Source organism: Sphaeramia orbicularis, chromosome 7 (assembly GCF_902148855.1).
Source record: "Sphaeramia orbicularis chromosome 7, fSphaOr1.1, whole genome shotgun sequence".
In the NCBI taxonomy this organism is placed as follows: Eukaryota; Metazoa; Chordata; class Actinopteri; order Kurtiformes; family Apogonidae; genus Sphaeramia; species Sphaeramia orbicularis.
In genome coordinates, this window is record NC_043963.1 from 16,064,961 (window position 1) to 16,079,048 (window position 14,088).

Consider the following 14,088-nt stretch of genomic DNA (forward strand, 5'->3'; position numbering starts at 1 on the left):
GCTTTTGACCTGGCATGAGAATTTTGTGGTCCTCCGACTGTCTTTTATTCTATATATATTGTTGATGGTATGCTTATGAAGATGTTTTTATTTATTTCTTTTTTAAATTTTTTATTTCATTTATGGTAGTTTGTACTCTGTGCAGCACTTTGGAGACTTTGTGTTGATAAAATGTGCTATACAAATAAAAGTGGTATTGTATCTTTCACAGAATATAAAATAAGAATAGGCTATAAAATAGTCCAATGAAATACAGTGCATATCTAACAGAATAGAATAAAGTTTTCTTTCTAGCTAAAACTTCTAGAACTTTGTCGTTATTATGAGACACAATGTAGCAGCGTCTTTCCTTTAAAAACACGCTTTTACTCACTGGCTTTCGACCCGGCATGACAATATCGTGGTCCTCTGACTGTCTTTTATTCTATATATTTATTATATTGTTGATGTTGTTGATATTGTTGTTGTATGCTTATGAAAATGTTTTTATCGATTTTTTATTTCATTTATATTAGTTTGTGCTGCACTTTGGAGACTTTGTGTTGGTAAAATGTGCTATACAAATAAAAGTGGTATGATATGGTATAGTATCTTTCACAGAATATAAAATAAGAATAGGCCACAGAACAGTCCAATAAAAAAAATTGTTCAATAAAATACAGTGCAAATCCAACATAGCCTGTAACACAGGGGTCTCAAACATGCGGCCCAGGGGCCAAATGCAGCCTGCTAAAGGTTCCAGTCCGGCCCGTGGGAGGAATTTTCAAAGTGCAAAAATTCCACAGTTAAGGCTGTTGAATTCATTTTAGTTCCGGTTCCACATACAGACCAATATGATCTACAGTAAAATAATAACAGCATAATAACCTACAAAAAATAATGACTCCATATTTTCTTCTCGGTTTGATGTGAAATAGATAATATTACACTATGCCTATAAATAATGACAACTTCAAATTTTGTCTTTGTTTTAGTGCAAAAAATAACATTAAATTATGAAAATATTTACATTTACAAACTATCATGTAACAATAAAATGTGAATAACCTGAACAAATATGAACAACCTGAAATGTCTAAAGAAAATGAAGCACAATTTTAACTATTTTCTACCTTTTACTAAGTGTTGAATGTCTTTGTAGATCCGATCCATAATACACATGTGGAAATGATAAGTTGAGGCATAATATTGCAAAAATTGCGCTTATTTTTCTAAAGAATTTTTTTTTTTTCAGGTTGTTCACATCTTTTTTTGTTTGAATAGTTTATAAAAGTAAGTATTTTCATAATTTAATGTTTTTTTTCACTAAAATAAAGACAAAAATTTGGAGTTGTCATTATTTATAGGTTATAATGCTATTATTTTACTGGTCCGGCCCACTTCAGATCAAATCAGGCTGAATGTGGCCCCTGAAAGGAAATTAGTTTGAGACCCCTGCTGTAACAGAATAAAATAGAACTTTATTGCCAACTTTATGGGCAACATTGTAGACAAAACAACAATAAAAATCTACACTGTAATAATATCTTATCTATTCGTATTGGTGTGTATATGATCTGGGCTCCAGTTCAGGACCTCCACTACGGTGGCCCAGAGGCGCAACAGCCCAAAAAATGATCCACTGTAAGGAAAAAAAAAAAAAAAAAAGAACAAGGAAAAAAAAGAGAACGGCACATGAAAAAATTATCCACTATAAGAAAAAAAAGAGAAAGCCCAAAAAATTTTCCACTATAAGGAAAAAAAAGACAACAGCCCAAAAAATTACCCACTATATATTTTTTAAAATAACTATTTTTAGCGTGCCAAACTCCTCTTCTGGTGGGTTACTTTCGTTAGCACTAGCCACATTAGCTGAAGGCCTTAAAAATTTTCAGCCAATACTTTTATTTTTTCTGGTGGCCTTAATTTTAAAGCACGGAGACCTTTTGGGTAAACAGGACCCCCTTAATTGAAAAGGTGGATGATGTTTTTTTTCTTATAGTGGATAATTTTTTGGGCTGTTCTTTTTTTTCTTATGGTGGATAATTTTTTGGACTGTTCTCTTTTTTTTCTTATAGTGGATAATTTTTTGGGCTGTTCTCTTTTTTTTTCTTATAGTGGATAATTTTTTGGACTGTTCTCTTTTTTATCTTATAGTGGATAATTTTTTGGACAGTTCTCTTTTTTTTCTTATTGTGGATAATTTTTTGGACTGTTCTCTTTTTTTCTTATAGTGGGTAATTTTTTGGACTGTTCTCTTTTTTTTCTTATAGTGGATAATTTTTTGGACTGTTCTCTTTTTTTATAGTGGATAAGTTTTTGGACTGTTCTCTTTTTTTTCTTATAGTGGATAATTTTTTGGACTGTTGTCTTTTTTTTTCTCATAGTGGATAATTTTTTGGACTGTTCTCTTTTTTTCTTATAGTGAATAATTTTTTGGACTGTTCTCTTTTTTATTCTTATAGTGGATAACTTTTTGGCCTGCTCTCTTTTTTTTCTTATAGTGGATAACTTTTTGGCCTGCTCTCTTTTTTTTTCTTGTAGTGGATAACTTTTTGGACTGTTCTCTTTTTTTCTTATTGTGGATAATTTTTTGGGCTGTTCTCTTTTTTTCTTATAGTGGATAATTTTTTGGACTGTTCTTTTTTTCTTATAGTGGATAATTGTTTAGCCTGCTCTCTTTTTTTCTTATAGTGGATAATTTTTTGGGCTGCTCTCTTTTTTATCTTATAGTGGATAATTTTTTGGACTGTTCCCTTTTTTTCTTATAGTGGATAACTTTTTGCCCTGCTCTCTTTTTTTTTCTTATAGTGGATAATTTTTTGGGCTGTTGCACCTCTGGGCCACTGCACTCCACCCCTCTGTTTTGTCTCTCTCTCTCTCTCTCTCTCTCTCTCTCTTTTCTTTGAAGAGGGCGCCGTTTTCTCCGCAGAGCCGCGCCGCCGCTGACGCTGCTCCGCGCGCGGGCCACGTGACGCGTCGGAGCGGCCTCTCCTCTCCTCCTCTGTCGGTCCTTCCTTCCCAGGGTTCAATGAGCGCTGCGTGGCCCCACCCCGTCTCTCTTCAGCGCTGTCTATCTCCTCAATGTAGGCTACTATTCTCGGAGAGAGAAAGCGAGAGAGAGAGAGAGGGAGAGAGAGAGAGAGAGAGAGAGAGAGAGAGAAAGGAAGAAAATAATAACCTCCAAGAATTGGTTATTCCTGTCTTTCACCTTCCACGACCAGCGGCCAGGAGGGGAGCGGCCTTCGCGGTGGGAATGTGCTGCTACAACAACCCCGTGTCCTATTTTTTGTGAATGTAAATGCACATGTAGACTCCAGCCTGTAGCCTATTTACCCTCCTCGGATCCGAGTGGAATATCCATATAGAATAGAAGTGTGCGTGTGTGTCCGTGTGTGCGCTTCTACACACACCTCATGTAGGCTTTCAAAACTGACTCTGACAGCGGGGCTTTGCTTTTTCACCTGCAAGGAAACGCTGATACATTTCGAGGGATTTTCACATCTTGGTCACGTTTTTTTTTTCCTGTTCTTTTTCCCTTTCTGCAATTTTTTTTCTTAAGGGATTAATCGAGCCGAGACCGGTATTAGGAAGAAAAAGTCTATGGGTGCGCAGTTTTGGAAGCTCTGGTGGTGATGTTGAGGGGCTGATAACACCATTTCAGCAACAAACGCGAGGGGCAGAGAGAGAGAGAGAGAGAGAGAGAGAGAAGGCCTTCTGGAGAAAACACAGCAAGAACAGCCATCACCAGTAAGAAGGAGCTGGAATCGGGGGATATTGGATCGTTTCGGAGTTGGAGGTGGTGAGGGACCCGGCCGAGGAGACCCCCGCAGTGAGTTTGGAGCTGTTTTTTTTGGGGAGGGGGGGCTCGGTTTGATGCAGAGAATGAAAAGGAGCCGGATGACGACGGAAGCAATGACAATATTACACATGTAGCGCGTTTTGGTGTAAATATTATTTTCCTTCCTCCTGTCCTGCTGGGGCCCCTCGTTGAAGACAACCGGGGACGCCGACAAATCCAAAGTATCCACCTATGGAAATGTTTATTATGAAAGGAGACGTGGAAATGAGCCGCGCCACCCCACGGCAGAGCCTTTCGGACACGCCGAGTTCGGCTCCTTGTTACGGGCAGCAGTGAGACGCAAGACCCGGGCTTTTGGAGATGCAAATTAGGCAGTTTATTCTGCCTCCGTTTGAGGTGAAAGGCCGCTTTTTGGTGTCTTAACGCACACTGAGGATTACAGTTATTAGCTGTGCACCGTTGACGGGGGGACAGAGTGGGGGAAAAACAAAACAAAAACTATACTGCATGTGAAGGAAGGAGGAAAAAGCCTGAGCAGGATTCAGCAAACTGAGAAGGCGGCCTCGGTGTCGTCAGCAACAGTATCCTGCCCTTTCTCTGACAGCAAAATACGCGTTATGGACCCATAATTTCACCAGTGCTGCACCACGGACAGTTTTTGGAGCAGGCCGGGGACGGTAAACGGTGTAAATGTGGGTGGCATTGCTGCCAAATCCGTGGGTCAAACGAGGGATCTAGACTAATTTAGTTTATTTATTTATTTTTCCTTCTACATAACCCCCTCCACCTCCACTTCTTCTTCTTCCTCCTCCTCCCCTGGACCCTCTTTTTTTTTTTTCTTTTTCTTGCGGGAAGATGGGTTGTTTGGGCAACAGTAAGACTGAAGACCAGAGAAATGAGGAGAAGGCACAACGAGAAGCAAACAAAAAGATAGAGAAACAACTCCAAAAAGACAAACAGATATACAGAGCAACACACAGACTACTACTTTTAGGTAAGTTGGACTTGTATTTTGTTTCCTCCTGCTAACTGCCTCACAGACAAGGCCTCAGTCTGCACAGTTGAGGCTCTGCTTTCTCACTACATAACCTTCTGGGATGTTGTTTTGGGAAACATTGTCAACAGTGTGACTTTGCTATTGCATAAGGCCAAAAAATGCAGTACTATGGTGGATTTTGTAGCATATATACCACTACCTGCACTAAAAGAGTCTGCACCTATAAGTTAAGTTACTATTTAGTCATATTTATGTGTATCATTAAGAGGCTATTGATGAATTGTCACTTTCAGGTAATAATTGCCATGAATATAAACTGTGTTAGTATATTTGGGTCTAATATGCTATACAGTCCTCATTTTCATTTGCTTTAAAGTTAACTAAACTTGCACTGTGTTGAATTACTTACCGGGTTATGGGTGTGTAGCTCAAACAGTGTCTTAAGATAAAGTCATCCTATGATGAAATGGACATGTGTAAGTCTCAACATGTGGTTGTGTGAGTGTCAGAGAGTGAACTGGAGGTGGGCTGGGTTTCTACATTACATAAGAGACAAATAAGTCCTGCCGTGCTCTCTTCTGTACCCTCCTCGTGGTGCCATTCACTGACTTATCACCCCACAAACTCGTAGTGTACTTTGCAAGAAGAAGAAAACGCCTGATGTTTGATTAGAGAGTTGCGAGAGAGGGCGCGTATTGTATGACACAGTGGTATTTATGCTATGGAGGAAGTTGTGGTGGCTTGTGGAAAGCAGAAGGACAGGACCCACATGAAAACCAAAACAAAAATGTCTGCCGTAAAGTTAGCTGCCTATTCATTATATAATTGTTTTTGCAACTTCACGACACATTTTATTACCAAATATTTGAATGAACAATGCAGACCCAATGGTATCTTGCCACACTATTTGCATATCAGAAGGAACAATCCTAACAAAGCACAGCAACTGGTGGTTATATGGCCATGAAGAACTGTTTGTGCTTTAACTTTAAATGAGTTTTATGCTGCATCCTGCCTCTGAGATCATCCAGTTTGGTTAGTGAGTTCATGACTTTTCTTGGCACACTTCTCGTAATTACACATTTATATTTGCATGCATTTCCTGCCTGAATATTAGATCAATCCGCCACCTATGTCATCCTGAAACTTGTCATTGAAATAATAGCTGTATATCCACTATTATTCCTGTAAACTGTTAACTTCTCTGATTTATAATGACTTCCCCAGGTTAAAGACAGGGTTCCATGGAGAGTCCTATTAGATCATGTCATCCCCCATTCTTCCTACATCTGACCTTTGACCTCATCTAATGAGAGTTGAACTCAGTTTAGACATATTGTTATCTATATATTGTGTGTTGACATAATCCTCCAACATGGGCTTATGACAAGTACAAAAGTTTAGTGAGGATATATCAATGAGAAGTCACTTTTTTAAACTCTTAATGCATTTTCAAAATTACAATAAGCCTTCCTATACATTCTGAAAAACTAAGAGAACAATTTAATAATTTTCCAATCATGTAAAATGAAACAAAATATAAACAGTCTTAATTTATTTCAACATTCTCCTATTTTTGCCCTGACAGGATGAACTACTAGAACACCATTGCCACCTTATAAATGTACATTGTTGAGATAGTTTGATAATAATAAAAGCCTCCTTAAAGACTCCACTTTATATTATTGGTAAAAAACCTAAAGCACAGTGTGATAATCTGACAAAGACTTAGGGAAAATGTAAAACTCCAGCAAACTTAACTCTAGCTTTGAAATGGGTTTGTCATGTTCAATCTGGAATTCCCAACAGGCAAAATAATGAACTACTATATGACTGTAAAGGTGAGAAGGTGGTGTGAGAGTTCCCTAAACAATCATTACAATTCAGTTTTAAACTGAAGTGTTATGTTAATTTCTAAGTATGTAAGGCATGATTTCATAGATAAGTCAAGGGTTTTCTCAGGTGAAAATGAGGGGGAGGTGGTACCATCCTGATCATGCATGCCATGTCTTCAACCACCTCGAGGGATAGGAGGTCTAATTATTCAAGATAATGACAGCGATTACCTTAAAACAATAATGCAACCGGTTTCACTGTAACTTCAACAAGCACTTCAAGTATGCAGAAGCAAGGTATACTCCTGCAGTTCAGACAGATCACAACACTTGCTGTAGGAGGAAAAAGTCAGATCAGTACGGTGTAGTTGCAGCTGGAGTTACAAAGGACAGAAATTTACCAACTGCAAGGCTTTTAGAAAAAAGTACTTTCTTGTGAAGACCACCGTCAGAGTTGGAGTTGGAAGAGGCCTTAAATTCCAAAGTGGTGGTCACCTCGAAATTCTCAGTACATTGTAGGCATAGACTGCACAGCTTTAAAGGAGTGATATTTTGCTTTTTTAAATGGAATTATGCATTTTAAAACATTTCCCTGTGGTCTACATAAACTGTAAATGCTCTGCTTGGGTCTGAATTCTTCATTAATTCAACTCCACAGGTCCATCTTCAACAATATGTCTGAGTAATGACTCCAGAAAGGTCGTTTTCAGCGCTGGCCCTTTAAATGCAAATGAGCCACCTCATGCCCCACCCCCTCTAAGTTGTTCACAGTGCACTCTGTCCTGTTCAGCCACTTGAGTTTGCCAATACAACCAACAACTGAGCATTTTAGGTAATCGGCTCAAAGTTTGGACATATTTTCAGTATGGACTACAACTGCTGCTGCTGACAAACAATTATGTCGTACTCGGAGAAATGTTTGTCGGAAGTCTTGACGTTATATGTACAAATGTCGTGACATAACTATTTATAGACATAACAAATTAAGAAGGAATTGAAACGGGTTGTAGAAATCCTCTCGATTTTTGCCAGAATGAATATCAAGATAGCTTTGCAGCACCTGGAGGGTTCAAATTCAAACTTTCTGAACTGTTAGGGTCCAAATACACAAATTAATGTATCAAAAACTAATAAAAGTGGGTTTAGCAAAATGTGACCCCTTTAAATCAGACTTAAACATAGAACTACATATTAATATAATCACAGGAAATATCCTCAAAGATAATTTCTGGAAAAGAGCATGGGACCCTGAATAGCCAACACAGCGAGAACATTTTCTGTTAGACCAGGGTCCTCCTCAGTGGTACTGCAGTACTACAGTATTTGTTAAGGCTTTACCATACTTTACAGATTGCCTTAGAATATGACCAAACTTTAGGCTGATGCTGAACAGTTTTTATTAATACTTTATAGTTTTAGCAAAGAGTGTCAAAGCCTGGACCAGGTATTGGAACTGCATTTTCAGCATGCAAGTTTTATATAAATAAAAAAAAAAAGAAAAGGGAAAGTAGTTTGTAGAGATAATATGAACTAGATACTAAAATAGCTTAGTTGAATGTATTTACAGAGAAAATAAAAATATAGTAAGGAAATGGAAAAGTCTCCTACCTATGCTACAGTACTGCACAAAATTCTATTAGTTTAATGGTGATAGTTTCATATATCTATTGTGGTATTATGGTATGTCTGCCTTAATAGACAGTATACTGTTGAGAGGGAGATGTGAGACAAACTGAAGGGTGGACATTGTGCCATGAGGTCATCAGGCAGGTTTGAGAGCATGATGTTATGAGTACATAGTATGCACTGTAGCAAAGTGCCCAAGTCACCGACTCTTTTACAGCAGTTCTGATAATGTAATAGAAACTGGACTGTTTCTTTATACTTGGTATCTTCTGGATCAAATGGAAACGCAGATTTCCGTGTCACTAAAATGCCAGAGCTCTATGTTAAAATATTTGCCCTCATGTACTTTAAAACAAAGGCAACAGAAGCGTCACAGCATGTTTCATTGCTAGTTAACATTAAACTTACTCAGGCAGCAGGTACCCCATTGTTAGCAAGTAGCTGCCTAACATTGTAAACTCCATCCACTCCATGAAGGGGGAGGGGGTGGATGTGTGAGACAGGAGGTCTTCCCCAGGACAGAAAATCACAAGACACCCGTGTATATTAGGGTCTGAAAGGGTTAGTTTGATGTGTTGTACTGCTTTGCCACCTTAAAGATAAGTTAATATCATTGAAGTCTACACTGTAAGTAGAATATTATTGCCATTTTTTGGTCAGATGATGTACCTACAGTTTTTCCCACAAGGAAGTGAAATCCTGATGTCTAATATACTTACCTATGTCCCTCCGATGTTGCACTTCTACAGCCTTAGTTGACTTTGGTGTTTTTAGTAATTTATACTACCTTACTCATTACTGTTCCGTACTGGATTCAAACCGACAAATAAATGAACCAATTGAGGCAAAATCACTGCCCTTGTGGTCCTGTTTCCAAATACAGCAGTAAAACGACTTCAGAAGAAAATTAACAAGCTTTAGCTGACTCGTCTTGACGTGTCAGTGGGTGACACACCTCTGATTAGACTGGGATATCATTCACTCATTCACTTTTTAATGTAAATTTAAAAAAAACACAGAAACTCTACATGAACATCAGAGTGGCAAGACTTAGGGTGAACAAGTAGACCGTTTTCACTTATGAAACGCTATTTTACATGTACTTTTTATTTTAATTTGCTGTTTAAATCTAAATGGTCTGAAGACTGTGATATTCACATATTAATGTAAAACTTTTGCTGAATTTTGAGAAACAGTTAAGTGGAGTTTGTAGAAAACCCAACTTAAAATGTATTTATTAGCTGTCATTAGTAATGGAAAGTGTTTAGTGTTGAACTACTGTAGTTGAGTTACATTCTATTTATTTGAGTAAAGATTTAGATGCCCTTCATCAGTCTCCTGGAGGAAATTTAAAATTTTAATTTGGAGTCTCATCTTCACTAAAGCTGTATTGAATCTTCATCACCATCCCTGATATGGTCAAAACATTGAAGGTGGTGTCCAAACTTTTTGTGTCAACTCACACTGAGGTTTCAAAATGGATAGTTTGTAGAAATTAAAAAGGCTGTGAGAAAGGATGTGAAAGCGCTGCAACGGGTAAATGTTCATGTTTATGCAGATACAAATACCACTTATGATATTACAGAGTGTGAGCTGTGAGTTTCATTATTACAAAGACACACAGACCATGAAGGGACCTGCAGTTTACAGCTAAATAATTAACAGTGCATCCAATTTTTATTTAAACCCTTTCAGTATGAGTAAATGGATTTACTGTAATTTTACAGGTAATCTGGCATTACTCACAAAAAGCACTGACATCTGATCAAAAATTACTCACTTTGATGTTTGTTTTTTCATCATTCTTGATTATATGTCACATAAATAACAGAAATCTTTATTAGTACACTCACATATCCTGAAAACTGAGGATCATTTTCAACCTTAAATGTGAACAATATTCACCTACCATGAGAAGAATAGAGATCACATTTTCTTTGCTTGACATTTTCTTTGCATTTACACCTCAACAAATTTAATTTAGGTACTACACAATCATCTCACTCAAATTGTTATTATTACTATTTTTTCTACATAGTATACCAAATGTTACCATCTTAAAAATGTTAAGTGCCCTTCTTACACTTTTTCTGACACTTATTAATACATTCAGGGAATTATTTCAGTCTGTTTCAAAAGGAGAAATATTAGCCTAAATGCAGCAGTCATCAAGTCTAGAAATGTAATCTTGTGATTGTGATCACAGTGTCTAGTGGAATAATCCAGTTTATTATTTCAGCCATGACCATGCAGCACCGTCCTTGCTTCTACCTCTAGTTTTCCAAAACAAAAAAAGGGTGTGAAATTTGTTTTGTGTCAAATGAAAGTTTTACGCATAAGTTAAAAAAAAACAAAAACATACAGTAAATTGAACTGCACTTTAAAGTTTTTAAGAAAAAATGTTTTCCAACACTTTGTACAGCAATAGATGTGTGCGTTTGTCTAGTTTTACATGTCAACAAATCACTAACAGTGTATCTCATTTTCTGTTTTTTTTTCCTTTCAGGCGCTGGAGAGTCAGGAAAGAGCACCATAGTGAAACAGATGAGGATTCTCCATGTCAACGGCTTCAATGCAGAGTAAGAACAGTAGATTACGAGAGAAAAAGAAATAATGCAAAAGGGATTTAGATAGTATCTACTCAGACTATGAAACTCAGAACTTCAACTGGGATGCTGATTTCTGGTTCATAATGGCTGTGTTTTGGGTTTAATAGTTTTTATTTGTAGTTTTTTATGGTGATTGTAGTAATATGTCTACATTGTGAAAATTGAGCTGTTATGGCTTGATTGAAAAGGTTAATTTCATTTATAAACACCCATGGATGTTAGCTAGCTGGTCATATTAGCCATTTTGAGTCACACTGTGTTCTAAACAAATATATTTACAGAACTAGTGTGATTTTTGTTGGACAGTTGTGTCTGTTACAAATATTATATGATAAACAGTATTTGATCTGAACACGGTTTGAACCAATCTACAAAAAAAATCAGCTGGTTAATACTAACAAATGGTTATATTTTCATCATTTTTCACATCTTTTTCCACTGTATGTGGATCTAGCTGCTCTTTTTCTGATGTCATTTATTCGTGGCCACTTCTTGTGCTATAGTTTAACAGCGCCTGAATTTAAAGTTAAAGCAACTTCAGATTAAAAAAAAAAAATTCTATGCATTTTTCTAAAGTATTTATTGTCTTTCAGATGGTTTTAAGCCCAATGAAAAGTTTTGTTTACAGAGCCCAGAAAGCAAACAGAAATGTAATTTGTATTTTGCCAGTGTTCAGTGATTCATTAGATGTGCATTGTTAAACTATTATTAGTTTTATAGTACAGTAATGGTATAAAATGAGGAGAAAAGGTATTTATGTATGACAATTATTCACTAAAATTACATAATGATCATAGCCTTATCTATTGGATTGTAGTGAATCGAGCAATTACATCTGAAAGAATTAATCTGAACAGAAGTCAGCGTTTACATGTATTCTAATGTTCCACTAATATTCAGAATAACTGCACAATCAGAATAAAGTCTGGCCTGATCACAAGGAGTTTTGAAACTCGATAGGGCCAGTGGCGTAAACCTCTGATAATGCTAACCTTGTGAACCTTTGATCGTTTCTCTTGTTTTCCGCTTGACCCATGTGGGGGTAACATTAGGTCAGATTGGGAGTTTCCAGGAGGGTCAGAAACATGGTAGCAGCAAAACAAAACCGGTCTGTAGCTGATGAAACCTTTTTTGTTGGAGACTTCAATGGTCTAAAATACTATAGTACTACAGAAATAGATGCTAATATTTTTCCTACAACACATTGTGGTTCCATCTTAAACATCTAAATCATGAAAAGTTGAAAAACAATTTCCTCTCTTTCTTTGGTGACATTTCTTGTAGAATAGAGGAAATTACTTTGCACATATCTGAAAAGTTCTGTTCTGGTTAAATGTTCTGTGCATGTAAAAGCATCTAGGCAGGTCTATAGTTTTTGGACTCAATTTGAGTGTAGGTTTTACGTTTTTAATTTTAATTTATACACTTCCTACTTGTGAGGTAGCTAACACTAGCCAACAGCTCTGTATAGATATAAGAGTACAAAACGCAACAGTAGTCGCTTTTCCATTGACCCTCAAACTGCCCGAATATAACTTGCACATAAAAATTTGCCAATGGAAAGATGACAGTTTTGCTGAAACTCTTGTTTTTCGATGAAAAGTGTTTGCGCTGGCAAGAGGTTTTTTTTTTTTTTTGTAGCGACATTGATATATCATGCAAAACTGCAATGGAAAGACCTTTTTCTGCAACTACTGTAGAGTCACATGAATAAAAACCAGATGTTGATGGATGTTACAACAAGTGAAGAAGAAGAGTTTTAAAAGAAACACGGCGCGGTATGTGTGGACACACTAGGAAACCAAATCATTTTTTAATTTAGCAGAGGATAGAGGGGTAATATATAATAATAATGAATATATCTGTAAATCAACATGATATTTATGTTCGTTGCCATGTTTATGGAATGACTTCTCATGTCATCTCGCAATAATAAACAAATCATCATATTTGTGATTTAATGGAAAAACCAACATTACACACTTCTGTTTTTTCGACATTTAGTAAATATCGGTAAAGTTTTGCACATATGTCCAATGGAAAAGCCACTAGTGAGAATAAATTAACTAGACCACCATCATTAAACTTAATTCCATGCTCTGTTTACATAAAGCATCAGAATGTAACAGTCCATAGCAGTTGAGATAACACACTGACAGATCGGGAAGTGGCCCAGGCATTGTTCTTTCCCTGCTCCGTTGCAACAATACGTTAAACTGCAGAAGATGAAATAATAACATAACAATAAGATCAAATTCTGCTGTGTTTTTTTTCATGCATTTTAGCTGCCATATCACTGACTTGTTTCAGTAAGGAAACAAAATACCAAGCTTTAGTGACTTGGCATGTATTGGTCCAGTGCTTGTGATGAGGATGGAAGCTTCTTGCAAGGTTAAACTAGAAAATCAGCACCTAAGGCAGACGAGAGCGTATGACCCAGCGCGTGACTCCACAGCACTGAGCAGTGTGTGCGTGCTTATCAGTATATGCGTCTGTTTGTGTCTACAGACGGGTGGGTGTCTTCATTAATGAGACACACAGACACATACAGCATCATCACTTCCAGTCAGATCTGTGAAATTGCTTGAATTATCTGGATGATTTTTTGTTTACCGAGCTATGTGTGACTTCTTTGTATCTGCATGTGTAGTAAACTCGAGTCTGTCCTTATATGTTGCTCCAGTGACTGTATGTGTTTGACTTGTGTATTTTTTTATTATGAATGTGAAGTCAGATGTCATGTCTTAGTGTGTACCAACCAGTCATCTTAGTGTTTTAACATGAAAATAAACCGGTCTTGCAGGCTGGTTGCTTTTGGGTGTCCACATGACAAGTATAGCAACATATTTTAATGAGCCTGAATCCTGAGGCACCACATTAATTTAGTGATTTGAGACTGAAAGGGTTCAATAACGCTTGTTCTAAAAGATTTTGGGTGAATGGATTGAGTGTTGTGGTAACCTAAAGGTCAAAGTACTTGGCTTGTGACTGGAAGCCTGGTCTGGTTTTTAAGAGGAATGAATGAATGAATGAATGACTGACTCAGCTCTTCATCTGTTCTCTCTATGACTGAGCTGCCTTTGGGCAAGGCATACAGTGTAACCGCTCTCCTTTCAGTGGAGCTGCTAAATGTTGAGCAGTTGAAGACAAGGGTTGTGTGGGACAGTTTCTAAGAGTGAATGAATGGGGTTTAACCACTATTTGAATGGAAACTATGATGATGTGGAGGAGTTCAGTATG

The 14,088-nt window shown here is 37.1% G+C and overlaps 1 protein-coding gene across 1 annotated transcript in view; it reads left to right on the plus strand.

Annotated features, from left to right (window-relative positions):
- Window positions 1-3,009: 3,009 nt before the first annotated feature.
- The window catches only part of gnas (GNAS complex locus), a 36,755-nt gene continuing 25,676 nt past the window's right edge, over window positions 3,010-14,088 (plus strand). Inside the window, exons 1-2 of the mRNA XM_030138994.1 lie at window positions 3,010-4,775; window positions 10,746-10,818. Coding sequence (XP_029994854.1) covers window positions 4,637-4,775; window positions 10,746-10,818 — 212 coding nt within the window. The 5' untranslated portion in view covers window positions 3,010-4,636. The remainder of the gene's footprint in view (window positions 4,776-10,745; window positions 10,819-14,088) is intronic.